General features: G+C 34.1%; 1 protein-coding gene across 1 annotated transcript in view; it reads right to left on the bottom strand.

Moving 5' to 3' along the window:
• Positions 1–537: 537 nt before the first annotated feature.
• LOC110635297 (UPF0481 protein At3g47200-like) overlaps positions 538–19,863 on the bottom strand; it is a 34,014-nt gene continuing 14,688 nt past the window's right edge. Inside the window, exon 2 of the mRNA XM_021784580.2 lies at positions 538–2,046. Within this exon, the coding sequence (XP_021640272.1) occupies positions 758–2,026 (1,269 nt within the window). The 5' untranslated portion in view covers positions 2,027–2,046 and the 3' untranslated portion in view covers positions 538–757. The remainder of the gene's footprint in view (positions 2,047–19,863) is intronic.

Below are 19,863 nucleotides of genomic sequence, written 5' to 3' on the forward strand. Positions count from 1 at the left end.
GTCTTCTTGTTGAAATCGTTGTATCAAAGTAATAAATCAGAGAAAAAAGAATCTCCCAAATCCATATTATTTTTTTCATTTCCTACTTTTCCCTTTAGCCAAATACCCTCACAAAAAGGAAAAATATCCAAAATTGTTCCTTGTCTGTGGTCGACGAAGACATTACAGAGGCCCATACAGTAGAAGCAGTGCATGTCGATTCCCAGATGTCAGTGCATGCCGAGTCAAGTTAAGTCAGTGATTTTATTTGTTTTTTTTTTTTTTTTTTTAGTTTTTAATTTTTTAAGTTTGAAACTGAACTAATTATTTGCTCATCCCAAAAATCTCCACCCGCTATAAACCTAGAATCCTAATTTGAATTATAATAAAAAAAATCATACTAAATATATTTAAGTCTTGAATGCATCAATCCCAACAAGAGATCATACTGTAATTCTCCTCTAAAATGCTATATATTCTACTTAGGAATAATTTGGTTAATAAACATATAAAGTAATAAATGTGGAATGCGATTATACAAAAATTTTATCCAAATATAGGCAATAATTTTATTACAATTATAAACTCGTAAAGTGTAAATAGAGTCACTGCTTATTATAGAACCTGCCACTTCACAAAAAATCCTATATAGACACAATACCAATTTCAAATTGTAGAAGCAAAGGAAATATCAAATACAGAATAAAAAAAACAGCCGATAAAACACACCCACAGACACACCGCCAATAAAAGGAGCCAATACTACCAATGTTTGAGCTTAATATAGTGATTTGATGGAACATATGGTTTGTATCAAAGTCATAATCAGTAGCAGTGTCGCAATAACAGTTGCAGTACCTCTCCAAAGATTGCTGAAATATACGAGTTTGAGGGTTGCCTTCCTATGATTATAGGGATCCTCATAGTGTTCATTCAACTGTCTACAAATATTATTGTAATTAGACCCATAGATCTCAACTCCTTTGCAAAGATTGTTAATCAAATTGGCCATCATTTTGTTGCTACCTAGCCAGTGAATAATTACTCCTGCCTCAGTTAGCAAATCCACATCTTCTGCAGTGTTGATAAGATGATCCATCAGAAAAATGTAATTGCAGATATAACTTTCACATTGATAATGGCACTGCTCTAATGCCATGACGTTTTTAAGCACAGTTTCAAAGTTTTCATCGACTTCAAGGATTGGCATTTTCAACACACCACTTTCAAAATTTATGTCTAGCAAGGACTTACAGCCTTCTGCCACCTTAAACACTACTCCTGCTTGATGCAGTTTACTTGCACTATACTTGAGCTTGATCCGATAAGAATCCCATGTCCAGTTTTGAGGTGCACCACACAAAATGTATCTCATCAAACCAACAAAATGCAACATTTTGTCATCCTCCAAGGAATTAAAAACTTGATTTTGATTGTCTATCAGGAAGCAGTCGCATACAAGCTTAAAAAATTTTTCTTTTTCTTTCAATTCTGCATATAATATGTCAAGAACAAAATATGGTAGCTGATTTTCAAGCAGAAACAAATCCAGTAACACCATTTTTCTCAACACAGGTTGAACAATTATAAAATCATTTATATATCTAGGATTTAGGCCTCTCAACACAAACTCGATGATAAACACCGCATCAAACAAGACCATGTATAAAAATTCGTCAGAAGGAGGGTAGTAGTCTGCATAACAATTGCGTATATGCTCTTCATGGTTTATAATAATGCGAAACAAATCACTTGCTTGCAAGTTCTTTTTTGTCTTCTTACTTACCCTTTTACAGAATGCATCCATATATATGTGTTTTTGCATTTCCATCATCTCCAATTTGGGATTTCCAAAATGAATAGGGCCGATAGAAATTACTTGAGGAATGTAGGCTACCTGATTTGTTTTGGGAATTGTAGTGGAAATCCTGTATATACAAATCTTAGGCGGCAAAGGAATCTCCTGGCTATCGGGGACTAGTCTTTCACTTTCTTGTTCATCCATTTGAATTCCTTGTAGAGTGATTTCCATGTCATTTCTATCCATCTATCAAACGTTTCCGTACCCTGCACCAAAAACTGGAATCAATTAATTAAATGCATGGACTTATTTTCGGCTAGAGAAATGGTAGAGAATGAGTAATTTTTTCTTAAAAAAAAAAGGTGATGGTATTATCCGTATGTTATCAATATGAGTGAGACAAGAGCACTTAGAATTTGTATAATTAGGAATCTATTAGTTTAAAAATAAAACTGTAGCTATAAAATAATTCATAATTAAAATTAAGAGTGTCACAAAATTGTTTAAATAAATTTCAAGTGTCAATTTATATATTTAGCCAAATAAATAACTATTTACAAAAATTTATCAATTCAATTTGGTTTAATCTTAAAAAACTTAGACCAAATTTTACGTACATTTTGTTTCTAATTTTGTCTAATCCTTTTGAGTTTAATAAGTTTATCTTGATTTAGAAGAAAGAGTAGTTATTTGATTTTTCCCAGGATCTCCCACAAGATATGGAAAGAGTAGTTATTTGATTTGTCCAAGGATCTCCCACAAGATATCAGTCTTAATTCCTTCTCTAGTAACTAGGATTAGGGTTTTTTGGGTTCCCTTTGTGGGATTTTTGTAGTTTTCAACTCCCTCATTGTTGTAAAGTGTTGCGTGTATTGGATTTATGGTCTTCTTTGTCTTTTTTTTTTTTTTTTTTTCTTTATGATGGCAAGTGATCTTGACTAGTTGTGGGAGAGGTTCACTCTCACTGATGAGGAGGCAACTATGATGGCTATCAATGGTAATCTAAGGATTAGAAACAAATATAAATGCTACCTTGTAGGTAGAGTTGTTTCACAAGCAATAATGGCTTATCATAAGCGATGTATGGAGCTTGGAGATTGTCTTGATAGTTTACCATTCAAGTGCTTAGTGAAGGACATTTTGTTTATGAGTTTGAAGACAACGGAAATAGGGATCAGGTTCTAAGGGAGGGCCATGGCATTTTAATAAACAATTGATGTTGGTCAAAAGGATATATTGGTTAGAATAAACATTTAATATAGTGATGAATGTTGCTTCTTTTTAGACTTAAGTGTGCAATCTTCCTTTTAACTACAAGACTCGTGAGGTTATTCATCGTTTGGCATCTATTATGGGGGTTTTACATGAGTCTAATGAAAGGGATATGCAAACATAAGGTCAGATGGTATGGCTTTAGGTTGAGATCAATATTATAAAGCCTTTGAAATGAGGTGTTTGGTGCTAAATGGTTCTAGCTCTAGCTTAAAGTGTGGGTGTATTTTTGCTATGAAAGGTTACTTGATTTTGTTATGGGTGTGGATACTTGGATCATAATCTGGATGGATGTAAGAGTGGTTACACATATAGGGTTAAGGATAAGCTGCCATATGAGCCAAGTTTACATGCTTCCTTTGATTACACGAAACTATTTAATAGAGAGTAACCATGGCTGGATGGTTATTTTTGGTAAGGGAGTAGCTTCATCTCTAGATACATCTCATGCAGAACATAAATTGCACTTTTCATACTCCTATAGCGAGTCTGTAACACCCTAGGCAAATCCCACATCGGCAAAACATGGGAGAGATGCTGGGTTTATAAGTTGGCCGTTCGTAACCCCTAGTGACGCGTTTTAAAATCGTGAGGGCTTTGGCCCAGAGCGGACAATATCACTAGTGGGCGGGGCCGTTACATTTGTGGTATCAGAGCCGCTCCGCGTGCAACCTTGAGCGATGGTGGGGCAAACCTCAGCGAGGACGCTGAGTCCCATAAGGGGGGTGGATTGTAACAGCCTAGGCAAATCCCACATCGGCAAAACACGGGAGAGATGCTGGGTTTATAAGTTGGCAGTTCGTAACCCCTAGTGACGCATTTTAAAACCGTGAGGGCTTCGGCCCAGAGCGAACAATATCACTAGTGAGCCAGGCCGTTACAGAGTCAGCGTCTATAGGAGTTACATATGATGGTGTAGATGGCGGGGATATGTAGAAGGAGGTTTCTGAACATGATGTGAATACAACCCTCATTACACATGCAATATGCATTCATAGATTTTAATAAATAATTAGTAAAGACTGACTTTTGCTCTAAGGTAAGCCCAGGTGGAGAAAGTGTCGAACACCTTCCCTCTCTCCAATCCATTATCCCAAATCTAGGTCTTATTAGGCTTATGGTTAAAAAGATAGTAGATCTTCGCAAGGGGTAAGTTACCACCTACGTCCTTTTTATTCGATTTGTTTGGTGACACTTTTCCTCTGCCCTAATGATGTTAATATCCAAGCATTATAGTAGTGGTATGGGAAACTGATGCTTGGACCCCCTAAGATTGGTTGCACACTTATATGCTTAGTGCCATGAGTTTAGTGAAATTCTGAGGAGGTTGAATGTTTAATTTGTCTTATTGATTTGTTGTTCATCATTGTATTAACAACTACTATTATATTTGTGACTCCAAATCCTAGTGTATTTGGAAAACATATTTTCCTAATTTGAGTGAGAGAAATATTCCTCAGTATAAGAGAGAAATATTTTTACATAGAGTATAACTCCTATTTCAATGTTATTTTTAAATTGAGTGAGATATTAATTAGATTAGGATTGAAGTAATTGATAAGGAGTGGCTTTGCTTATAGAGAGTGGTTTTACACATGGAGAGGGACTTTGCTCATTGCAGAGAGTGGTTTTGTCAATTGCTAGGGAGTGGCTTTTCCCATTGAGAGGGACTTTTGCCTATTCCATAGAGTGGGTTTGCTAATTAATAAAGAGTTGCTTCACCTATTGATGAGGGGCTTCTGCCCATTATAGTCCCATGGAAGGACATTGAAGGGATTAAACTATAAATAGGAGTATGGTAAAATGTTATTTGGTTTTACCAATTACTGAGGAGTGGTTTTACCCATGAAGAATGGCATTGCCCATGTAGAGGTGCTTCGCCCAATGTAGAGAGTGGCTTTGCCCATGGAGAGGGGCATTCACCCATTACAGAGAATGGCTTGAACAATTGTTGAAAAGTGGTTTTACCCATTAATAAGAGGCCCTTACCCATTGTAGTCCTATAGAGGGAGATAGGTTTTGATAAGTATAGAAAGGGCATAGTCCAAAAGGAAAAGACTAGCGTCCATTGCAATCATGCAAAAGGAAATAGGTTGCGGGCTAAGGTGGAGAAAGGGTATAAAATTCAAGAGGGAGGAATTCTTATCCATTGGTGCATAATGTAATTAGAGTAGTAATTATATATATTGGGTTATATTTAAAAGAGACTTAGAGAGACTAAATAATATATTTAATATGAGTAGTTATGTAGTGAGGGTTCTTTTGGCTATAATTGGGATGATAGGCAATTGCCTTTAAGCTTGTAATTGATGATAATTTAAAGATAGTGGATGATGGTATTCCTAGGGATGCAGCCTTATGTTGGGATGGTGAACCATGTAAATTTTGTTATTGTGGTTGTTTGCTTTGTTTTTTTCCAATTTATACACTTTCGTGGTGCATAAAAAGTGGTATTAAGCTTGGGATAATCTTGATGACTTTGGATAAAGGTGGAGCTACATGCTGCGACATATAAAAGTCACACATGTAACAATGGTAATTCAAACTCAAGATAGTAGAGAGATGAAATTGAGGTGGAGCACATGATGCAAAAACAAGACAGTTTATGACGCAAAGATTTTTAAAGAAAGAAGCAAGTTACATTTAAGGTGAAGACCGAAGAGTTAAAGATTTGAAGGATTCAAGCGCAAGCATGAAGATTTGATGATTGAAGACGCCAAAGAATTTTGAGGTATGCATTGGTTGATGGATTTTGAATCAAGATGGAGATTGTCATATACGTGACTCAAAATCCTTATGCATTTGGAAGATATATTTTCCTAATTTGAGTAGGAGAAATATTCCTTAACAGTATGGAGGAATACTTTCTATGTAGAGCAGAACTCTTAATTTAATATTATTCCTAAATTGAGTGAGATTTCTAATTAGATTAGGATTGAAGGGATTAGGCTATAAATAGGAGTATAGTAAAAAATTATTTTGTTTTGTCAATTGCTAAGGAGTGGCATTGCCCATGAAGAATGGCTTTGCCCATGCAGATGTTCTTTACCCATTGTAGAGAGTGGCTTTACCAATTGCTAAGGAATGACTTTGCCTAAGGAGATAGGCTTTCACCAATTATAGAGGGTGTTTTTATCTATAGCTGGGCAATGGCTTTATACATTGATGAGAGGCTCCTGCCCATTACAGTTCCATAGAGGGAGAGAGGTTTCAATAAGTGAGGAAAGGGCATAGTCCAAAAGGAAGAGACTATTATCCATTGCAATCCCATAGGGGAAATGGGCTTCAGCCTAAGGAGGAGAAAGGATATAAAATTAAAGAGGATGGAATTCTTATCCATTGAGGTATAATGTAGTTAAAGTACTAAGTATATATATTATGTTATGTCTAGAGGAGACTGAGAGGGATTAACTAATATATTTACTATGAGCAGTTATATAATAAGGGTTCTCTTACGTGTAATTAGGATGATGGCTATTTAGCTTTAAGCTTATAATTGATAATAATTTGAATATAGTGGAAGCTGACATGCCCGTGGATGTAGCCATATGTTGAGATGCTGAACCATGTAAATTTTGTTGTTATGGTTGTTTACTTTATTTTTTTGCAATTTATACGCTTTTGCAACGCATAACAAGTGATATCAAGCTTGGGATGATCTTGCTAAGTTTGGATAAAGGTGGCGCTCCATGCTACGACATGTAGAAGTTGCACATGCAACAATTGTAATGCAAACTCTAGATAGTGGAGAGTTGAAATTGAGGTAAAGCTCTTGATGCAAAATCAAGATAGTTTATGACGCGAAGATTTTAGAAGAAAAAAGCAAGTTACATCCAAGATGAAGTTTGGAGAGTTAAAGATTTGAAGGGTTCAAACATAAGATGGAGATTTGATGATTGAAGACACCAAAGAATTTTGAGATATGCAATGGTTGATGGATTTTGAGTCAAGATGGAGATTGTTAGATTTGTAACATAAAATCCTTATGGATTTAGAAAACATATTTTGCTAATTTGAGTGGAAGAAGCATTCCTCAAATAGAATGGAGGAATATTTTCTAAATAGAGTAGAATTCTTATTTTTTATGCCATTTCATAAATTGAGTGTGATTTTTTAATTAGATTAGGATTGAAGGGATTAAACCATAAATAGGTGCATGGTAAAAAGTTATTTGGCTTTTGCAATTTCTAAGGAATGGCTTTGTCCATGAAGAGGGGCTTCACCTATTATAGAAAGTGGCCCATTACAGAGAGTGGCAATGTCAATTTTTGAGGGGTGGCTTTGCCAATGGAGAGGGGCTTTTGCTTATTACAAAGAGTGGCTTTACCAATTATTAAGGAGTGGCTTTACTTAATAATGAGGGGCTCTTGCCCATTGCAGTTTTGTTGGGGGAGAGAGTCTTCAGTAGGTGAGAAAAAGGCATAGTCCAAAACGGAAAATACTATTGTCCATTACAATCCCATGGAAGGAAATAAGCCTTGGCCTAAAATGAAGAAAAGGTATAGAATTCAAAAGGAAGGAATTCTTGTCAATTATTCTATAATGTTTTTATAGTAAGTATATATATATATATATATATATATATATATATATATATATATATATATATATATATATATATATATATATATATTAAGTTATGTCTATAAGAGAATGAGAGGAACTAACTAATATATTTATTATGAGCAGTTATGTAGTAAGGGTTCTTTTGGGTATAATTGGGATAATGGATAGTTAGCTTTAAGCTTGTAATTGATGATTATTTAAAGATATTGGAAGATGGCATGCTCATGGATGTAGTCCTATGTTGAGATGATGAACCACGTAAATTTTGTTGTCATGGTTGTTTGCTTTGTTTCTTTATAGTTTACATGTTTTCGTGGTGCACATCAAGTGCTATCAAGTTAGGGATGATCTTGGTGAGTTTGGATAAAGGTGGAGTTGCATGTTGCAACATGTAGAAGTCGCACATGCAACAATGGTAATGCAAACTCAAGATAGTGGAGAGTTGAAATTGAGGTTTAGCTTAATGCAAAATCAAGATAGTTCATGATGTAAATATTTTTAAAGAAAGAAGCAAGTTACATTCAAGATAAAGATCGGAGAATTAAATATTTGAAGGGTTCAAGCTCAAGCATGGAGATTTGATTATTAAAAACACTAAAGAATTTTGAGGTATGCAATGGTTAATGGATTTTGAGTCAAGGTGGAGATTGTTAAATTTGTGACTCAAAATCCTTATGGATTGGTAAGACATATTTTCTTAATTTGAGTGGGAGAAATGTTCCTTAATAGGATGGATGAATATTTTTCATATAGAGTAGAACTCTTTTTTTAGTATTATTACTAAATTGAGTGAGATTCCTAATTAAATTAGGATTAAAGGGATTAAGCTATAAATAGGAGTATGGTAAAAAGTTATTTGGCTTTACCAATTGCTAAGGAGTGGCTTTGTCCATGAAGAGTGGTTTTGCCCATGGAGAAGGGCTTCGCCCATTATAGAGTGGCTTCGCCAATTGCTAAGGTACTTTCACCCATTGCAAAAAGTGGCTTTACCAATTACTGAGGAGGGGCTTTACCCATTAATGAGGGGCTCCTGCCCATTATAGTCCCATGGAGGGAGAGAGGCTTCAACAAGTGAAGAAAGGGCATAGTCCAAAAGGAAGAGACTATTGTCCATTGCACTCCCATGGAGGGAAATATGATTCGATGTAAGGTGGAGAAAGGGTATAGATTTCAAGAGGAGGGAATTTTTGTCCATTGGTGTATAATGTAGTTAAAGTAATAAGTATATATATTGAGTTATGTCTAAAGGAGACTGAGAGGGACTAATATATTTACTATGAGCACTTATGTAGTGAGGGTTATCTTGGGTGCAATTGGGTGATGGATATTTAGCTTTATGCTTGTAATTGATGATTATTTGAAAATTATGGAAGATGGTATGCCGTAGATGTGGCCCTATGATGAGAGGGTGAACCACATAAATTTTGTTGTTATAGTTTGTTTTATTTCTTTGCAATTTACATGCTTCTATGGTGCACAACAAGTACAATCAAGCTTGGGATGAGCTTGGTAAGTTTGGATGAAAATGAAGTTGCATGCTATGACATGTAGAAGTTGCCCATGCAATAATGGTAATGCAAACTTAAGACAATGGAGAGTTGAAATTGAGGTGGGGCTCTTGATGCAAAATCAAGATAGTTTATGATGCAAAGATTTTTGAAGAAAGAAATAAGTTACATTCATCATGAAGATGGGACAGTTAAAGATTTGAAGGGTTCAAGCTTAAGCATAGAGATTGGATAATTGAAGACCAAAGAATTTTGAGGTATGCAATAGTTGATGGATTTTAAGTCAAGGCAGAGATTATGAGATTTGTAACTCAAAATCCTTGTGGATTTGAAAGACATATTTTCCTAATTTGAGTTGGGGAAATTTTTCTCAATAAGATAAATGAATATTTCCTATATAGAGTAGATATCCTATTTTGTTGTTATTCTTAAATTGAGTGAGATTCCTAACTAGATTAGGATTGAAGGGATTAAAACTATAAATAGGAGTATGATAAAAAGCTATTTGGCTTTTGCCAATTATTGAGTAGTGGCTTTGCCCATGAAAAGTGGCTTTGCCCATGAAAAGTGGCTCTGTCCATAGATAAGGGCTTTGCCTACTACAGAGAGTGGCTTAGCCAATTGCTAAGGAGTAGCTTTCGCCGATTACAGATAGTGGCTTTACCAATTACTGAGAAGTGGCTTTACCCATTAATGAGGGTCTCTTACACATGGATTATGGGACCTTGCCCATTGCAGTCCCTTGGAGGAAGAGATGCTTGGACAAGTGAAGAAAGGGCGTAATCGAAGAGGGAAAGATGGTTGTCCATTGCAATCCCATGGAGGACAATGGGCTTTGGCCTAAGGTGAAGAAAGGATATAGAATTCAAGAGGAAGAAATTCTTATTCATTGGTAAAAGGGCTTTTTCCCAAGTTATCAAAGAGACCCTTTGTGGTGTATAATGTAGTTAAAGTAGTAAGTATATTGTATTATGTATAGAATAGACTGAAAGGGACTAACTAATATATTTATTATGAGTAGTTATTCAGTGAGGGTTCTCTTGGGTATAATTGGAATGATTGGTAGTTAACTTTAAGCTTGTAATTGATGATTATGTGAAGATAGCGAAAGATGATATGCCCATGGATGTAGCTATATGGTAATAGTGTAAAACACGTAAATTTTATTATTGTGGTTGCTTGATTTGTTTCTTTGTATAATTTACATGCTTTTATGATACACGACAACTACCTTATGATTGAGATTTTCAATTTGGACTGCCACTTGAATTTTTCAGTATGTTTCCTTAATATTTCCCCCTCCTCTCTTATGACCTCCTACAAATCAATTGATATCCTTTTGGCTGGCATACTCATAACAAAGCATGCATAGAACAAGCTAGCTAACTTTGAAAATGAAGTTATGGAACCATCACTTAGCCTTGAGTACCATTATGCCACACCCTACCAAAAAGTTGAAAAAACTTACAAAGTGTTAAATTGTCATTAGACTAAGACCCTGTTTGGTTTAATTCTATGATAAAATTCATTTCATTTTAAATAAATTCTATTATAGAATTCATTTACAAATGAATTCCTTTGTTTGGCATTTTCTATTAAATATGGAATTTATTTCAAATAAAATGAATGTTGTGTTTAGTATGAGTGAAGAATTCAATTCATTTTTTTTTTTTTGAAAATACCCTTCTATATTTATTATTGCATACATCATTTTTTTTGCTTTTTCTATAATCTAATGTATATCAATATATGAAGGGGAGAACGTTAGCAATGCCCAAAATACCCTTTATGATTTATATTATTTATGAAAATACCAATAAAAATGTATCTATAGTGACAATGTATGTAGTTGTCGCTAATGACATAAATAGCAATGGAAAACCGTCGCTAATTACCTTTGGTGTAAATCCCTATTGGCATAGCCTGGTACATTTTTCTGTTCCGGTGATCGGTATCGGTCTAGACAATTAATAGAATTAGAATCACATCTAAGACACCTAGATAAGTCCTAAATACAAATAATTAGTAATTTCTAAATAGTTAAGTATAAAGAAGAAAAATAAAGTATAAGAAGTTAAATGAGCCGGGAGTCACAGCGAAGGGTGACCTTCTCGGAAATGACTGCGAGGTCAGTCTAAACTCAATTTTCAAACTAAAAAATGTGACTCTGCGGTCCTTAGGACTATTCCGAACACAGTGGAAAAGAAAAAATCACGAAAAAGAATTTTTAAGTAGGTCAAATAATTAAGTCAGGGATCTAGAAGAAATATCGAATAACTTGCAAACCGGATTGAACCAGCGAAGGGCAATTTGGTCAATTCACCCCTAGAGCTGACTCCTGACCTAACTGTCCAATAAAATTAGAGAAAAAAAAATTTCAGGATCAAGAATTAAATTAAAGAAGTAAATGGAAAAGAAATGAAAAAGAAATGAAAAATCAAAAATTAAAAAGTTTTATGACAACACCATGACACAATAAATGTTAATTTCTAAAATTTGAAAATTGGGAGATAATTTAACATAAAAAGGAGCCAATTAAAATTTGAAGAAAAGAAATTCATTTTTCTTCTTTCCTTCTTCTTGCCGACTTCATCTCTTCCTCTCATCTCTCTCATTTTCTTCTTCCACCATGAAAGCTTATGTTAAGCTCTCAAAACCCTAAAAACCCCCATTAATTTCACAACTCCCTTAAGAAAAAATTTCCCTTGAGCTTTGATTTTAAGATTGAAGTAAAAAAAAAAAAAAAAAAAAAAAAAAAAAAAAAGGAAATTTGAAGGATTGGAGGAAGTGGAAATTCACAAATTTAGGTAAGTCCATTTTCTCTTTTAAATTAAGTATTATGAATGGATATGAGGCTGAATAAGTGTGAATTGCATGGAAAATATGAAAAATCATGCTTGTTAGGAGTCATAAAAAAATTCGGTAGCCATGAGATTGAGTGGAGATGATATGTTTTAGTGTAATAAATTATGTATATAAGTTCAATGGAAGTAGTTGTTATGCTTAGAATGTTTCAATTTCATGAATTGTGCAAATTAAAAAAATTAGGGTTCTTGGAATTGAAATTGGGAGAAAAATTGTAGAAAATGGTCAATGGATGTTGTAATGGCCCGGCCCACTAGTGATATTGTCCGCTCTGGGCCGAAGCCCTCACGGTTTTTAAAACGCGTCAATAGGGATTACAAACCATCAACTTATAAACCCAGCATTTCTCCCGTGTTTTGTCGATGTGGGATTTGCCTAGGGTGTTACAATCCACCCCCCTTATGGGACTCAGTGTGCTCGCTGAGGTTTGCCCCACCATCGTTCAAGGTTGCACGCGGAGCGGCTCTGATACCACAAATGTAATAGCCCGGCCCACTAGTGATATTGTCCGCTCTGGGCCGAAGCCCTCATGGTTTTAAAATGCGTCAATAGGGGTTACGTGTAATAGCCCGGTCCACTAGTGATATTATCCGCTCTGGGCCGAAGCCCTCACGATTTTAAAACGCGTGACTAGGGGTTACGAACCACCAACTTATAAACCTAGCATCTCTCCCGTGTTTTGTCGATGTGGGATTTGCCTAGGGTGTTACAATCCACCCCCCTTATGGGACTCAGCGTCCTCGCTGAGGTTTGCCCCACCATTGCTCAAGGTTGCACGCGGAGCGGCTCTGATACCACAAATGTAATGGTCCGGTCCACTAGTGATATTATCCGCTCTGGGCCGAAGCCCTCACGGTTTTAAAACGCGTCACTAGGGGTTACGAACCACCAACTTATAAACCCAGCATCTCTCTCGTGTTTTGTCGATGTGGGATTTGCCTAGGGTGTTACAATTATACCACAAATGTAATGGCTCGGCCCACTAGTGTTATTGTCCGCTCTAGGCCGAAGCCCTCACGGTTTTAAAACGCGTCACTAGGAGTTAGGAACCACCAACTTATAAACCCAGCATCTCTCCCGTGTTTTGCCAATGTGGGATTTTCCTAAGGTGTTATAATCCACCCCCCTTATGGGACTCAGCGTCCTCGCTGAGGTTTGCCCCACCATCGTTCAAGGTTGCACGCGGAGCGGCTCTGATACCACAAATGTAATGGCCCGGCCCACTAGTGATATTGTCCGCTCTGGGCTGAAGCCCTCACGGTTTTAAAACGCGTCAATAGGGGTTACGAACCACCAACTTATAAACCCAGCATCTCTCCCGTGTTTTGTCGATGTGGGATTTGCCTAGGGTGTTACAATCCACCCCCCCTTATGGGACTCAGCGTCCTCGCTGAGGTTTGCCCCACCATCGTTCAAGGTTGCACGCGAAGCAGCTCTGATACCATAAATTTAATGGCCCGGCCCACTAGTGATATTGTCCGCTCTAGGCCGAAGCCCTCACGGTTTTAAAACGCGTCACTAGGAGTTAAGAACCACCAACTTATAAACCCAGCATCTCTCCCATGTTTTGCCGATGTGGGATTTGCCTAGGGTGTTACATTACGAACCATCAACTTATAAACCCAGCATCTCTCCCGTGTTTTATCGATGTGGGATTTGCCTAGGGTGTTACAATCCACCCCCCTTAAGGGACTCAGCGTCCTAGCTGATGTTTGCCCCACCATCGTTCAAGGTTGCACGCGGAGTGGCTCTGATACCACAAATGTAACGGCCCAGCCCACTAGTGATATTGTCCGCTCTGGGCTGAAGCCCTCACGGTTTTAAAACGCGTCACTAGGAGTTAGGAACCACCAACTTATAAACCCAACATTTCTCCCGTGTTTTGTCGATGTGGCCATAAGCCTCACGGTTTTGTCCCATAGGTGGAATGGAGAACTTCCCAGGAGGTCACCCATCCTAGGATTTCTCTCAAGCGAGCACGCTTAACCCTGGAGTTCTTCCAACTCTTCAGGCCATTCCACCAAAAGGCGCCTCTAGTGATTAGTTCCCCCACTTTATATATCATTACTTTTTGAACCCAAGACCAACTTCGTGCTTTGCCGATGTGGGATTTGCCTAAGGGACCTTTCTCCCCCCCTTTCGGGACTCAGCGTCCTCGCTGAGGTTTGCCCCACCATCGCTCAAGAGGACACGTGAGCGGCTCTTATACCACAAATGTAATGGCCCAGCCCACTAGTGATATTGTCCGCTCTGGGCCGAAGCCCTCACAGTTTTTAAAACGCGTCAATAGGGATTACAAACCATCAACTTATAAACCCAGCATTTCTCCCATGTTTTGTTGATGTGGGATTTGCCTAGGGTGTTACAGATGTAAATGACCTTATTTGAGTTGAGAAATGGTCAATTGTGACCATTTGTGGTGTGTGTGAATTGTTAGAAATAAGTTTCAATTTGGATTGGTTAGGGTCAATATGCATGCAGCTTGACCTAGGTCCCTTTCAGGGATCAAAACTAAAAATTTACTAACCCAATTGATGTGAAGCCAATTGGGAATGAAACTAGACACAAAATGGACCATTTTGCATTTAGTAATCATGCCTAGAAAGTGACCATAACTTAGTGAACAATTAGGCCAAATCCAGAATTGGGCACATTGACCTGTACAAAAATAACCAAATGAACAATAGTCACGTAAATGACCATAACTTGGTCTACGAAGGTCCAAATGACCTAAATTTTATACCGATAGAGACCTGAGATATAGCCCTACAACTTTCATGAAGGAAACAAATCCAAATTTTGGCCATAACCTGTCCAAAAACTCACCTGCAGTCAGTATACAAAAATTGCCAAAATCCAGAAAATGCCCAGAATTCTGGTTAACACCAAATCTGGCTAGCTATATTTAAATGGCCATAACTAGGGCTACAAAACTCCAAATGGAGTGATTCAAAAAGGAAAATAAAGTTAAGACAATAAAGAACAACTTTTATGAAGAAAACTTAGTCAAATTACCACAGCAATATGACCAATAGAATAGTGAAAAACAGGATACCAAATCTGAAATTTTGGAAATTTTACCTAAGAGACTTAAAATTTGAGGAACCAACCAAAACCAACGAATTAGGTAACCAAAATGTGGTATATTGGTGAAATTAAAATTCTCATACCTATTAAGCACTAGAAAGTCAACAAATTGGCTTGAATAGTATCGTGAATAGTAATCCTGAAGTGCAAATTTTAAAGAATGTCAAGTTAAGCATATTAAAGCTAGATATAAATAGATTTGAATTTATTTTTGGACTTATAATAAATTATGATACTGAAACACCGTGAAATTGTGTGTTTCAGTCGAAAAGAATACCGGAAAAGAACCCGAGGCATCGAGTCAAGGTCAAGAGGCGACTCACATAAGGTTTGTGCACAATATAAATATCCTTTAAAATTCCTTTGCAAAGTGCATGAAATGATTTGTGGTTTACTTATATTGCAAAATAATGATTGAAATATACACTATACTTTTGATCTAAATTATTGGAAATTTGATGATATGTGATTTAATTGTCAGTAAATGTTTGATAAATTGTTAAGATAGTTTTGAAACCACAGTGTCATGACCATATATTTGAATGCCTCACTAGCATGACTAGTGGGAGGAATTAGTTTTGGATTTTGATTCCCTCTCTGGCTGAAGTATTGAGGTGTGTGCCAGTAGAGGAAGAAATTGAATGGGTACCCATAGTTTGAGCTAGCTAGCCTTGTGATTTCTCATAAGCCTCCGGCTATTGAGATGAGTATTGTTCTGACTGGCATGATATAACTGTGTGTTTTTATGAAATTTGTTTTGAAATTTCCTAAATGAAATTGTTTGGACTAAAAATTTATAAATCATGTTTTGTATCTGTTTTTCATGTTCAGTACCATATTTAAATAAATGTGATTTGAATTATGCATAAATGTTATTTTAGTATGTTGTGCACCACTGAGTCATAGTACTCAGCGATAGTTGTTATTGCTGTCACAGATAGAGATACTAGAGGAGCAGCAGAGTGAGCTGCTGAGGATCTTGGAGCCACATCCTTGAAATTTTGTTGGGTATATTTTATACTCTGATTGTAATATTTATTTCGCTGTATGTAAATATATGTACATGTATAAACTGCTCATGAGCAGTTACATAGATTTTGTAATAATATTAGTTTGGATTTTCTAATGTAAATTTTGGGTTGATGAATGTAAATTGTTTTTACTTTAATGAAAAATGAATGGAATTATTGATTATTATTTTGATGACAATTGAATTGAGAATTGTTTTGAATTTTGGAGTTTGAGAAAAATTGTGTTGATTGTGTTATAGTAGTGATGGATTTTGATGAAAAGAATTATAGGAAGTGTTTTTACAGGTTTTGAAGAACTGTTTTTTTAAAATACAGACGGCACTCCACCGAAATTTTTCTAAAATTTACGGACAAATAAAAATGGACAAAAACTTTAACTAGCTTTTAAACTTCTATTAAATGTAAGAAAATGCTCACCACTTCCAAAAAGTAAGAAAATGGTTTTTAAAATCCCTTGCAGGGTACTTAATGAGTTATCGATAGGTAAAATTCGGTAGTTCATTAGGTATTCTACGGGATAATGTTATGCCTTACAAAGGGGTAAGGTGTGACATTTGGCAACAATATATCCTTTGCTAATACTTTCAGCAGCATGAAACTATTTTATATAAATTCATCGCCAATAAGATTGGCGATGACATATTTATTGTTAATACTTTGAACAAGGCTATCATATGCAAATTCATTGCTAAGACTTTCAATAAGGCTATTCTATACAAATTCATTGCTAATAATTTTAGTGACAATATATTCATGGTTAATACTTTCAGCACGACTATTCTATATAAATTTGTTGTCATAAATTTTAGCGACAACTTATCTATTGCTAAATCTATAAATAATTTCAATTGCTAATATTATTATAGTTAATATAAATTAAAATTTTAAAATTATTTTAATAGTAATTCTACTTATAGTAAAAATCATATTATAATTATATATATTCTTAATTTATAAATATTATTGATTCATTGAAATTATTTAGTTTATTCTAATAAAATTGATAAACAACCTCAAAAACTGAATCTTACTTTCACTAATTTATTTTTGTAATTATTCTAAATATTTACAAACTTATAATATTTAATTATAAAATTACTATTAAAAAATAATATATTTAATTAACATAATTATAAAATTATTATTAAAAATTGATTATTTAATTAAATACAAAATTTTTATACCCATAAATTATTTATTATAAATTTGTAGCTATTTTTTTATTAAAAAATTGTAGTAATGGATAAGTTTTTGCAATTAAACATTCTATTTTTGTGCAATAGGACCTAAAATCTTTTTTTCCACTGCATTTTTGTGTCTTTTTTCCTCCAATTAGTAAAATCTATTTTTAAGTCTTTAATTTTTTAAAATTTTTGTATGTCACGGGTATTATTTTTATAAAGGTAGTTATACGTGAATATGATCATTAAGATTTTGTTATTATTGTCAATATCAAATGATATCCTTGCAAATTCAATGATATTTATATATGTTAAAATAGATTGATTTCCCTATTTATTTCATGTTTAATATTGATGCATCCAATAATATTTAGAACGATTAATATAATTTTTACATAAAAAGGTGTGTTTTACATGTGATGGCATGATATTTTAATTTTCTCGAGTCTACTTAGTTAGATTAATTATAATTTTTTTATTTTCTAATTTATTAGTCAATCTTAACTAGGTTATTGATTTTGACTATAAAGGTTATAAGAAACGTAATTATATTTTTATATATTTTTATGTGAAAATTTATATTCCTCTCAATATTAATTTTAAGTTATTATGTATTAAATTTTATGATAATAAAAATAAGAGAAAGATATAAAAGGGAAAAGGAGAAAAACAAATTCCACTACTTGAGAGTATTAATTATATAGTTATTATGAAATAACTAAAAAATGCATGATTACATATATATTTATATTTTAACATGTAATGTATATATAACATATATAACAAAATCTATAATTAAAAAAATAATTATTAAATATATTAAATAGGTTTTAAATTATTTGTATTAAACAATATAACAATATAAAATTTCAAGATGTCAATATAATGAAAATGAAAATTTTATAACGATAATACACTAAATTACAAAATAAATTTTAAAAATGATTATTTTTTAATTTTAAAAATAATTTTCGTTCATATTAATCTAACTTTGAAACCTTATTATGCAAGTTACCATTATTTTAAATCATAAGAAAATATATATATATATATATATATAGGCAACTCAAACTTATTTGTTTTTCAAGAAAAAAAAAGTAAAATAATAGAGTTTGAATAATTTTAATTCAATGAGCTAACTTGCAATTGTTATTAATTTATTTTAATTTTTAAATATTTTCACCCATTTATATTCTTAAAACTTAGTATTATATCTTTTTTTTATTATTATATTACATATAAGTTTATATATAATTAAGTTAATATTACATGTTAATAAAATAACACATAACTTTCATAAAAATATAATCCAATAAAAAATAATAACTCTTAAATTAATAAATACTTTATTTATAGAATTAATTAAAATAACATTAAAATTAATATTTTAATTTAAATAATTAAAAATAATATTATAATACTATAATAATAATATCATATAAAAAATTAACAAAAAAATATATACAAAAAATAAAATCACGAGCCTTTATAACAAGTACAATAATGTGTGATGTATATTATAAAAAAAAACTAGTTTAATTAAAGGTATGAACATTCAAAAGAGTAATAATACTGTCTGTTTGTGTATGTGCTTGTTTGCCTGTTTATGCCTATGTTTATGTTCGTTTGTTTCTGTTTGTCTACCTATGTGTCTATGTTTGTGTTTATATTTATGTTTGTGTCAGCCCATCTACATCTATATATGTCTGTCTATCTATATTTGTGTTTGCCTTTCTGTTTACATCTATATATGTATATGTCTATGTCTGTGCTTGCATTTGTGTCTATGTCTATTTGTATACATCTATATATGTCCATTTATATTTGTGTCTATGTCTGTCTGTCTATATTTGTATGTGTTTGTATTTATATTTGTTTGTGTTTGTCTATCTACGTCTACCTATATATGTGTTAATCTATGTCTGCGTTTGTATTTATCCATCTACGTCTATACATGTTTGTATCTATACATGTCTGTATCTGTATTTGTATTGTATTTGTCTGTCTAAATCTATATATGTCTATGTCTATATATGTCTTTTATCTATATTTGGGTTTGTTTGTCTGTCTACACCTATATATATCTGTGTCTATATATGTCTCCATCTATTTGTGTTGTGTTTATCTGTTTACATCTGAATATATCAATGTTTATATTTGTGTCTCTATTTGTGCTTGTGTTTGTTTGTCTACATTTATATATGTGCATTTTTGTTTGAGTATATGTCTGTGTGTGTATTTATACATGTCCCTGTGTCTATCAGTGTTTGTGTCTAAATCTATGTTTATTTGTGTTTGTGCCTATGTTTGCATGTGTTTGTGTAACAGCCCAATCCTTCTCCAGTTAGTATTGTCTACTTTGGCCCATGGGCCTCACGGATTTGCCCCTTGGGAGGTTTCATTCCCAAAAGGGCGCTGACCAGGTGAGGAAGGCTCCCACATATATGGCCAAAATCTTTTCTTCCCGTTTCCGATGTGGGACACGAAGTTTCCACCCCAGTGCGTAGCTGGTTGAAGAAGCACGTCCCAACCCCATCCCTGGGTCGTGACAAGCCCACCAGCTTCCACCTGGT

Source organism: Hevea brasiliensis, chromosome 14, assembly GCF_030052815.1.
Source record: "Hevea brasiliensis isolate MT/VB/25A 57/8 chromosome 14, ASM3005281v1, whole genome shotgun sequence".
In the NCBI taxonomy this organism is placed as follows: Eukaryota; Viridiplantae; Streptophyta; class Magnoliopsida; order Malpighiales; family Euphorbiaceae; genus Hevea; species Hevea brasiliensis.